Below are 10,915 nucleotides of genomic sequence, written 5' to 3'. Positions count from 1 at the left end.
CACACGCCATCAGACTGTTTAACTCCTCTCTGGAGGGGAGAGGGAGGGGAAACAGGAGGACAAAGGAGGGGGGAACAACTAAGCTGTAGTGCCTCTTCACCTCACTGTGCAATACCTTTTGTGCAATACTTTTTGTAAATAGTCAACAGTGCAATAGACCTCAATACTTGAAATGTGCAATTCACTTGTATTTTTATTTTTTATTCCTATTTATTCTATTTATCCCCTTCGTATATTTTATTTATATTGTCTCTGTATTATATGTGTGTGTGTGTGTGTGTGTGTGTGTGTGTGTGTGTGTGTGTGTGTGTGTGTGTGTGTGTGTATATATAATATTCTGTAACTCTGTAACTTCTGTCGGTGCTGTGCTTTTTTGGAAATCGAATTTCCCAGAGGAACCCACCCGAGGGATTAATAAAGTTCTATCTTATCTTATCTTATTTTACTTTTAAGGATCTTTATTACTGGGCCACAATACATGCAACACATTAGATATCTTCTCACCTACAAAATGTACAATGCACAGTATCTGAAGCACAAATGAAGCATTTGAATTAAATTCCAAAGGCTATTATTCTGTTCACCGCATTTTAATTTTAAAATTAGCCATTTTTAAAACTTCTCAGTCTTTTAAGTATCAGCTGCTTAATTTGATGTGTTTCCACATGATTATTAGTAATTTAACAGTTCAGAAAGGGAATTTGGTCTGAATGCACGAAAGGAATCTGAAATAATTCAGTGCAAAAAGTTTTTTTTTAGTTTTTTGGATGTTGGAATCACTGCAGTAATAATGAACTGTGGAAAAGACACGTACAGACTGCTCATTCTGGAAAGAAAAAAAGGTTAGACCTTATTTCAAATTTACAGAAAGACAAAGTTACTGCTTAGAATGAGAAGGATCAGTCAAAAAAAAAAAAAAACGAATAAAAAAACAATTTTTAATGGTAATCAATGTGAGACAGGTGATTTCAATCACACGACCAAGGTGCACATGAGCTAATCAGTGAGTTTGAAAAAAGTTAAAGGAGATGTAGAGGTGTAAAAAAAAAAAAGTACTTAAGAGATTTTTTCAGGTTTTAAGGGGTTTTTTTCACTGAGTGATAAATAATACTAAACCACGTTTCGAATTGACGCAAACCTTTGAAGTTTTATTTTTAAATTCTTGCACCGGAACTTACCTCGTGACTTCACGTAACTTGACGCAGACGTCACTACACGCTTCCAAGTGAAACTTGCTGAGCTCATTTCACTTTATAAAAACGCTCCAGCGCGAACGCTACGTTTTATTTCTACCTGGGGTGATTAACGAAACCGGCCACGATGTCCGGACACGGTCATGGTCACGGGCACGGATGCGGGTGTGAGGGTGAGCATGAGCCCGCGGAGAGGGGCCTGGAGTATGGACTGTATCAGAAGATCGACCTGGAGAAGCTGCAGTGTCTCAACGAGAGCCGGGACGGAGACGGCAAGCTGGTGTTCAAACCGTGGGACCAGCGGAACGACCGGAACAAGGTAACGCCTCTCCCCCGGGCAGGTGTCCAGGTAGAGCGCACGCTGCGGAGCTGCGCAATATCCAAACTAAACTTTACCGAGCTTTGAGGTGCAGGTTCAGCCTGGTCATGGAGTCAGCAGCTTGACTTCAAGTCCTATAACTTTACCAGATATTGATCTATGAAGGTAAAGTATTGATTTTAGATTGGTTTGTAAATGGGTGCACCAGGAGCAGGGCAGCAAACACGCGCAAAAGACACTGATAGAAACAAAATGGTTATAAAGAGAGAAAAAACATTACCACAAAGTGATCACAATAAGAGAAAACGACCACAGAATTGCCTTAAAGAGAGAGAGCGCCTCAAAAATGGTTAGAATTAAACAACAAAGACATAAAATGACCAAAGAGGTACACAAATTATCCACAAATAAAGCATAAAATTGGCACATAAAACCATTATATGATCACAGAAGACTCGCATAAACTCAAAAAACCCCCACAGAAGAATGTCAAATGACCACAGAGACATATAATGTGACCCCCGAGCAAAAAAATTGAAATGCAAAGAACAACCACAAAAAGAAGCTCCAAGTTGCCTTAAAGTAGGACAGAATAACATTATGACCATTATAAGCTAAATCTGATGCATAGTGACTTCAAAATATCCAAAGTAAAAACAAAAGAACTGAATAGAGGTTCAAAGCAATCACAGGTATTTATAAAATGACCAAAGAGTGAAACTTGACCACAGAAATACCTTTAAAAACAGAGAGAAAATGGTTACCACAAAATGACCACAGTCAGGTGCATAAAGTGTCCAAAAATAATCAAAGTAATGGGTAAAGCAACCAAACTGAGACGTAAAACAATCAGTGATCGGTAAAGTGAGCACAAAAGTCAGAAACAAGACTCAAAGCACCTGCACAGAGACACAAGAAATTACCAAAAAGACACTCGAAATAACCACGAATTTACTTAAATGGCCTCAAACAATCAAAGCAAGATACAATATGACCACAGAGATGCGTGACAGGATCACAAAAGTGCAAAATAACCATAAATGACCAAAGTCAGGCATGAAATTACTGCAGAGAGCAGCAGAAAAAAAAAAAATCAGCAAAACTGGACCCAAATTGACCTGTCAAGTCAACAGTCAAGGACCCAAATCTGGAGCTGAGAGATTTCAATGTTTTCAGTCTTTTAAGAAGTCGAGAATAAATGTGGGGGGAAAATGTATATTTTCCACCACAGTTAACTGATCGTATTTGGAGGGTTGTTTTTTTTTTTTTTTTTTTGGTTTTTTTTAAAAAGGACATTTTAAAAATCATGAAAGGTGATTTTAAAAAAAAATTGTTTTCTGAAACAATCACAAAATGAGTCACATTTAAATGGAAAACACCTTGAAGTCTTAGAATTTCTCAACAGGGACTTTAATGAAACCTCCCACACAGTCTTACAGATCCAAAAACACTGTTGTTGACTTCAGATATGTAATATTTTCATATGTCATTTATAAAATATTTTTAAAATAAGCCACATTTGACTCTGTGAGCTTCACAAGAAGCCTCGGGACAGCTGAGGAGGGATCAGCTTTGTGAATATTGTTGTTTATGATTTCCCACGCAGCTGTCTGCTTTTTTTTTTTCACCTGAGCACAGTTTCAGTATGAGACATTGTTGTGTCCGCTTTAATTTTAGTGAAGCTCTTAATTAGAACTGGTGACGTCATATCAAACGCAAACATCTGCGGCTGCCTCTGTTTTCTGTAACCATAACGCCTTGTTTTTCTGCTTGTAGTTTGTGGACAGCGACGCAGATGAAGAGCTGCTGTTCAACATACCGTAAGTCCCAAAATGATAATCATCATCATCATCATGCCTGCATGTTCTTCTATTTCTGTATGACACAAAAAACACTGTATGCGTCTCAAAGTGATTTAGTGTATAAAATCTGTGGGCAGATACTTTTTATACTACGGAGCCCCGTAAGGGACATGGGAAAAAAAAATTAAGACTGACTTTTGCTAGATCCCGAGTTAGTTTTGCGAGATCTCGCAAAAGTTCATCGTAATTTTTTTCTCCCATGTCCCTTGCCGGGCTCCGTATTATACTTTTAAAAAGAAAAGTAAAAAGAAAATATTTGGAAATTACTATTATAGTGCTGTCAGCGTGACGTTAACGCCATAACTGCATCAACGGGGCAAATCTCTGTTAACGAGTTACCGCTGATCGTCCAGTGCGTGGGGCTGGACGGTGTTAACGAGCTAACCGCGCTAACGAGCTAACCACGCTAACGCCATGCAATGATTTTCATTTTCTCGAAAGTTGATAGCGCGCCTTATGTATAAATTCCGGCTGTGCTTACTGACCGCGAACCGATTTTATGTGGTACACGGCGCTCAGCAATCTGTCAAAAAATGTTTTAGTACGACTTTGGTAAGCTACGGAGCTGCACCGCTTAATGGATTGTCGGAGCATTACGGCTACCGTAGTCTGGAGCCTCGCGGAGTAATACGTACTGTGCCTTAACGTAATATTACCGTATTGTGTGTGTGTGTGTGTGTGTATAAGGACCACAAATGGCACCTGCTCAGCGACATGTTTACGAAGCGGATTTCAAACTCCAGGCTGTGAGTCACGCAGTAGAACTTGGGAACAGAGCAGCTGTGAAATCTGTCTTTGTTATGCTCATCGTCTTTTAGTTTACATTTTGACTGCACAATTGTGAGCTTTTTGTTATGCACAAAAACAACATTGTTTTCTTTTATTTATGGAGCATTATTTTTAATAAATGCTCATAATTTATTTTTGAGTAATTTTTTTCATGTACATCTATGCTGTATGTTAATAAAAGTGCCTGTGTGACATCTGGGACACAGCTTTGATTAAGAACTCTGTTTGTTCTTACTTTATGGCTTTAAAAAATATCGAGATATATATCCTATATCGCCATCCAGCTAAATAAATATCGAGATATGAATTTTGGGTCATATCGCCCAGCCGTATGTCAGAGTTTCTGTTTGCACATCAGAAGTCTGTAGCATACTAACGCACGTGTTGCAGATGTGAGACATGACAAATGGTTCAAAGGACATGAGGCCCGTGGGCCAGAATCAGCCCTCTAAAGACCCCACTATCCCACTGGATAAGGACCAAAGTAATTAAGTAATGGATAAACAGTTAAATGTTTTGACATCCTTGATTCTTAAAGGGATTCACTTTTAGTCATGGGGCGAGCAGAAGCTCGGAGTTTCATTAATGTGTTCATCTTCAGGCAGCACGGTTCTCAGGTGCCCCTCAGCAGGCTTCCTGAAAGTGGTCAGTTAGATAAAGATGGGCTGTATCAGTCATTTAGTCAGTGCCTGTATTCACAAACATAAGAATCTTCTAACTTGGGCTGAAAATATCAGCAATTGAAATCAGTCAACAATCAGCCATTCAGAATCCTCTAATAATGAATTATTGTAATTATGTGAACTACAAATTCTGCCTTCTCACTTGGAGTGGCTTTTCAGCAGCACTACACATTTTCTCTTTGCTTAAGAGCCTCTTCAGCCTCTTCGAGTCCTCTTCAACACTTCTGTCAGTATTTATCTTGGGAGTTCATGTAAGAGGTAAAACAATTTGTGATTATCTTTTATCTTTGCCAGATTTAATGCCCAACTATTAGAGGGATTCTTAGAAAACTTCTCAGTATTAACTTCACCAGGATCTACTTTGTGAATACAGGTCCAGCTCCAGTGGATCCCCTGAATTAAAAATATGGAGCAGCAAAGGTCCCCTTTCATCAGTTATATATAAATTTTAGCCCTGACTCTTGTAATTTTAAACCAAAGCTGGTTCTAATTTCATTTCTTTGTTTTCCCAGCTCTGCATTTGTTTATCATGACAGCTCCTGCCTCAGCGTCTCAGCGTGCGTCTGCACCAAAGTAACCGTGTGTCATCTCTTTCAGTTTTACCGGCAGTGTGAAGCTAAAAGGCATCATCATCTCCGGAGAAAATGATAGCTCTCATCCAGCTGAGATACGACTGTGAGTGCCTGTCTCTGTGAGTTATTGCAGGAAAATGTAGATGGAAACTGGAGGCGGTGCATCTACATGGTTTGGTCATCGTTTTCCAACTTAGACATGATACTTTTTCTATTTAAGAAAGGAAAACATTAACATTTTAGTTGATTTGTTGTAAGTTGGCTTGATGGTGATGTCTTATGGCTAAATTGTTGGACTTTTGGGGTTTTTGGTTTTTTTTGGGGGCTTTTCAGCTACAAGAACATCCCTCAGATGTCCTTTGACGACACCGGCAGAGAACCCGAACAAGCTTTCAGACTCAACAGAGATCCTGCCGCTGAGCTGGAGTACCCAACAAAGTGAGAGCATGAACGCCAGTAAATGACAGAGTAATACCCAGTAAAACAAAAGAAACAAAAACACATAAAAATGCTCCTGCACTCCAGAAAGATGGATGTTAATCTTTCTGTGGAAGAGCTATAAAACTCATCACACTCACTGCTACATTAAGCATCCAGTTTAATAGCTGCAGGAAGAAAACGCCCACGCAGAAGACGCTTGATGTGTAAATCGCTCACTGCAGTGCACGTGTTAAACAGACATTTTCGTCCAAGTTGACGAATCATCATCACATTATTCTCACTTTTCTGTGGATTCATGAAAAGCAAGTTTTCCGGTGTGTTCTCACGCCACGCGTAACAGACTGCCTGCGTCTCTACATAATGTAGAAATTGTGTGTGTTGGTGTGTTTTCAGCCGAGGTTCAGGGAACTACAGTATGCAGATGAACCTCCTACGTTGTTGGGCCGAATTCGCAGTACTGAGTTGGTCTGTTTGAGGTGGCTATGCAGAGTGACGGTTTAGCGTGTAGGACATCCTTAATTAATGATCCTCACACGCCCGGCTGGGGTGTTGAGGTTGAATGCTGATTGGTTGTTTATCATGGCAAGAATGGATGGGGAGGAAAAAAAAAACAGTAAAGATTTTAAGAAAGCAGCAGTAGAGAGACAGATGGTGGCTGCAGTGGACACGTTTCCTTTTTAACACTGTTTTACTTCATTTCAAAGACAGTGGCTGTGTCCAAATTCAGGGGCTGCATCCTTGAACGGAGGCCGGGTCCTTCGAAGGATGCAGCCCCTGAATTTGGACACCACTGTTATTTATATATTTGTATATTCTGACTTAAGTTGGCTGAACGATCAACAACAGCACAAGCGAGAGTAACCCACAGGCTCATTTGTTCATGACACTGCCCCCTAGTGACAGTAAACAGCTCCAACATGCTGGAAAAGTCTGGAAAGCTCTCTGAAGGCTCTGCTTGGGTTCAACACACAATCATTGCCGGTCATGTATGAAAACTTGTTTCAGCTGTTGAAAAAAGCCTTTTCTGCCTTCAGTAAGTCAAAATTTTGAGATAATATCTCAAAATTTCAACTTACTGACTCAAACAACTGAGAAAATAACTTGAGAATTTGAGATAATAATCCAAAATATTGATGAACGGATGGCAGAACATGTTTGTTTAAGTGGAAGAAACAAGCTCGCGTGCTAATACACTTTCTATTCTTTTTCTTTTACCCACTCACAGATTTCTTTCATTTTCACTCTGGTTAGGTGTGGGCACGAAAACATTCACCCCAGCCTCTTAAAACTACTTAATTAAGAGTAGAAATAGAAGGTGAAGTTCAGTTAAAAAAACACCAGTTGGGAGGTGGCCTGTTTAATTGAAATTTAAATAAAAGTAGTTACATTTTTCAAAGACTACGAAAGTTGTGGTTGTTTTATTTTGGTTTGGTCTTTCCTTCCTCTCTGAAACTCCAAGTTATAGCTCTGACAGTCTAACGGCTTTCGTTATGTTCGAGCCAAAATGACTGATGCTTGTTGTGAAACTTAATCTGGTCAAAGAAGTGTTTAAAAGATGAGAGGAGACATTTCTTTCGCTTGTCTGTGTTCTTTTGCAGCATTAACGCGCTCATTATAAATGTCATGAACACGCTTACTTCATCCCATCATCCTTTAAGTTTCCACCACTCTGCCAGTTTCTTTTCATAGACTTGTATAATATTACATATAGTTCTCACACTGAGACCACATGATGGCTTTCCTGGAGTACATTTGCATTTCTGCTGTCTTTGTCTTTAACTAAAGGCTCTCTCGTTCTCTCTACGTGTCTAGAATCGCTCGTTTTTCCAACGTTCAGCACCTCTCCATCCACATCTCGAAGAACTTTGGAGCAGAGAGCACCCGGGTGTACTACATCGGCCTCAGAGGAGAGTATTCAGAGGTTAGTCTCAACTCCAACAACAATAAAGAAAAGCAGTGTTGATGAGCTGCTTCCTGTGTTTCTCTTTTCTAATCAACTGATGTGCTATAAGGGATCATTTCAGCATGTTTATTTGTCACGACTGTGCTTTAGTTTTGTTTTTGTTTGGTTTTTTTGCCCATGTTTCACTGGTTCAGTCATAATTTTGAACCACTGTTATCAGTGACTATAAGAAGATTCTGATGTAGGGGAACCATTCTGTTGGTTTTTTTTGTTTGTTTTTGGGGGGGATTTCCCCACCTGTGTTAAAAAACCCAAACTTCCACTACATGATGTTTATTTCTCGAACTGTCTCAGTGAGGCTGGTTCTCTAAAATCCACTGAGGCAGAATCTTCCTTCAGGGTGTTGTCTGCATTTCAACCTTTTCCCTGAAGGTCCTCTGAGAGCTTCGCAGTTCCAGCTTTAATGAGGACTAAATGTTGGTAACCTCTGTGTGACTAATCTACAGCAACCACAACCTGCAGGATAATCATGTTTACACTTTCCTAAGGAGGAACCTTTGCAGGACAATTACATTAGATTACATTAAATTAAGGTGGGTGCACCTAATAAACAGACGGGTACAGCTAGGTTGTAACCTATGCGTCTTGGAAACAGGATACAAGCATCAGTTTTATTCTGGCATTTCCATGATTGATTTGGCCGTTTGCTTCACATCATTAGTACACTCAAACAAGATTTGTTTTTTTTTTTTTTGTCACTTATCCTCAGGGCAGCAGATTCATTCCCGAGTACTTTGCCATCTTTCTGACGTTACAGAGTCTCTGTGTGTCAGTCACTTCGCGTGGTCCTGTGATAGCACTTTAAACACATTTCATATTATCAAAACAAAACAGTCATTTCTGTCCTTTGTATTATTCCTAAATATTTGTTGCCTCGATGCATTATTTGGTAGACAGCATTATGTGTGCATCAAAGGAGTTACAAAGCACGCTTAAAGTTAAAGATCAGTTCGGCTGTGGCACCATCAGGTTTTTTGTTTGTTTGTTTTTTCTTCTTTTTTTAAATTTTTATTTATTTTAGATGATTTTGATTAAGATTAAAGGTGTCTTTAGCTTCCTGATCATCACTGAAGATCTAAACATTTAACTATCGAATGGAAATCACTGAAAATTAGTTAAAGATTAATTTATCAGCATGTTTTGCAGACGTTACTCCAGCTGAAAGCATTTACATGTGACTGGAGAGATGATGGCAGAGAAACATTTGCAGGCACTTCATGAAGTATTTAAAGCTCTTTGCTTTTTGGCCACTTTATTGTGTTGTTCCTTAAAATGCATGGGTAATGGTTATTATTTTTTCTTTTTATGTACTGTTTTGTTGTCACCCTCTACAAATCCCAGCATTTGTATCTGTGACAGTCTTGTTCAAGTCACTGCTAAAAGCAAAATAAAGACTTTGAAGAAGTCTTTTTTTCTTTTTAACACAAAATCTACAGTTTTAACACAGTGTGTGAATTGTTTCTTCCTGTTTGCCCCTCTTAAGGCTCACAGACATGAAGTGACCATCTGTAACTACGAGGCCACAGCAAATCCTGCAGATCACAAAGTGGAGAGCATCATCCCGCAAACCAACTTCATTTCCTGAGAGCTCAGAGAGACGGGGAGGAGAAGAGGAGGCTGTTAAGGGTTGTAGTGACATCATTCTGACCGTCACAAAGTCAAAGATGAGTTTAACGCTGCGTACTGGCAGGGTGGTCGAGATCGACCGGGACTGAGCACCGATGTCTGAAGACCAGTGGAGCTTATGTGCATCTGGAAGTGCTAAGATGTATGTCTGATTTCTATGGCAATAAAGGCTTAATGTTGACAAGCACCTGAATAATAAATGCATGAAACATTTCAAACTCAAAGTCTGCTCTTCTCAGTTCAATTGAAAGATAATCACCTCTATAATAACATTACAGGAACTCAGAAATAAAACATTAAAACCTGAAAATTAAACCAAACAAAGTTGTTTTTTGTATTTTATTAAAGTCCTGATTGCCAAGTTTACACCTTGGTTGAAAAACTAGCCTCACACAAAAAGGCTTTCAGGTTTAAAACCTATTAACTAACATGCATAATAAACATACAAATACCAATTTAGTATTTTTAGTAGTTCAATTTAGTTATTGGAGTTGCTTAAATAATTTTAAAGACTTTTGTGAAGCCAGCAAATTGTTCTTTATCAAGTGGAAGATATTTTGTGCCATCTAGTGGATCCTTTTGTCACCGCAGGCATGTTTCACCAGTGTTTCAGAGCCTTTTCTTACCTAATACATTTCTTTCTCTTCCGTTTGTCTCTACAATAATATCACAGTGCTTGTTTGAGTGAAAGGAAGTTTATGAAATCAGGAAGGAAATAAAGCTGCAGTCAGTATTCAAGTTTCTCTTTTTCTTTCACAGCTCTATAATAAATGTGTCACATCCATTTTGCAATTTCCCAGAGCTTTTCAGTGAATACTTATTCCTATTATACCATTAACAATGACCTATACACTCTTCCCCTCCTGCAAATACATCATGGCACTCTTAGTAATAGTCTGCTAGTAAAAATAAATTGAGTCTTCAGTCACTCTGTGGGAGTCATTTACAGGAATGTGTGAACTCGGTATGAATGGCCTTTTTGTAAAAAAAAAACCCACCTTATTTTTAAAATGCTCCGATGAGCTCATTTTAGGTCAACAAGGAAAAAAGTGGCACATAAACAGTTCTTGCGATATGATATAAACTAACCTCTACATGTGTAAACTATAATAGAAGCAAATTAAATATATACATTTTTTAAAAAGCAATTTACATACAGGATTTTTTTTAAATTCTGAGAAGGAAATTCTTCCAGAAGGAAAATGCTCCATGTCACAAAGCTCAAATCATCTCAAACTGGTCGTTGAAGCATCACAATGAGTTCACTGTACTCAAACAGCCTACATAGTCACCAGATCTCAATCAAATAAAGCACCTTTGGGATGTGGTGAAACAGAGATTCATATCATTGATATGCAGCCAATAAATCTCATGGGAATGCTTTCCATGAAGAATTAAGGCAACTCTGAAGATAAAAGGGAGATTCAGCCTGGTACTAGCTATTCAAACACATCTAGAGCTTTAATG

General features: G+C 38.8%; 1 protein-coding gene across 1 annotated transcript; it reads left to right on the top strand.

The window, feature by feature from the left end:
• The first annotated feature begins 1,178 nt into the window (after positions 1-1,178).
• Positions 1,179-9,783, top strand: pithd1 (PITH (C-terminal proteasome-interacting domain of thioredoxin-like) domain containing 1). Its single transcript, XM_085396451.1, has 6 exons — positions 1,179-1,512; positions 3,289-3,332; positions 5,444-5,521; positions 5,752-5,856; positions 7,672-7,780; positions 9,306-9,783. Exons 1-6 carry the CDS (start codon positions 1,321-1,323, stop codon positions 9,405-9,407), a joined length of 630 nt encoding a protein of 209 aa, XP_085252577.1. The 5' UTR covers positions 1,179-1,320; the 3' UTR covers positions 9,408-9,783.
• Positions 9,784-10,915: the final 1,132 nt, after the last annotated feature.

This window comes from Rhamphochromis longiceps, linkage group LG22 (assembly GCF_057381845.1).
Source record: "Rhamphochromis longiceps isolate RC_006_pf linkage group LG22, R_longiceps_female_GT1.1, whole genome shotgun sequence".
Classification (NCBI taxonomy): domain Eukaryota; kingdom Metazoa; phylum Chordata; class Actinopteri; order Cichliformes; family Cichlidae; genus Rhamphochromis; species Rhamphochromis longiceps.
This window is presented reverse-complemented; position numbering and strand designations above follow the sequence as displayed.

What these genes read in the sequence shown, in the direction of transcription:
- pithd1 (XM_085396451.1), top strand. Translation starts at nt 1,321, where the DNA reads ATGTCCGGACACGGTCATGGTCACGGGCACGGATGCGGGTGTGAGGGT. An exon ending in GAGCTGCTGTTCAACATACC is followed by an intron (nt 3,333 to 5,443) that starts GTAAGTCCCAAA and finishes CATCTCTTTCAG; the next exon opens with TTTTACCGGCAGTGTGAAGC. An exon ending in TCAGAGGAGAGTATTCAGAG is followed by an intron (nt 7,781 to 9,305) that starts GTTAGTCTCAAC and finishes GCCCCTCTTAAG; the next exon opens with GCTCACAGACATGAAGTGAC.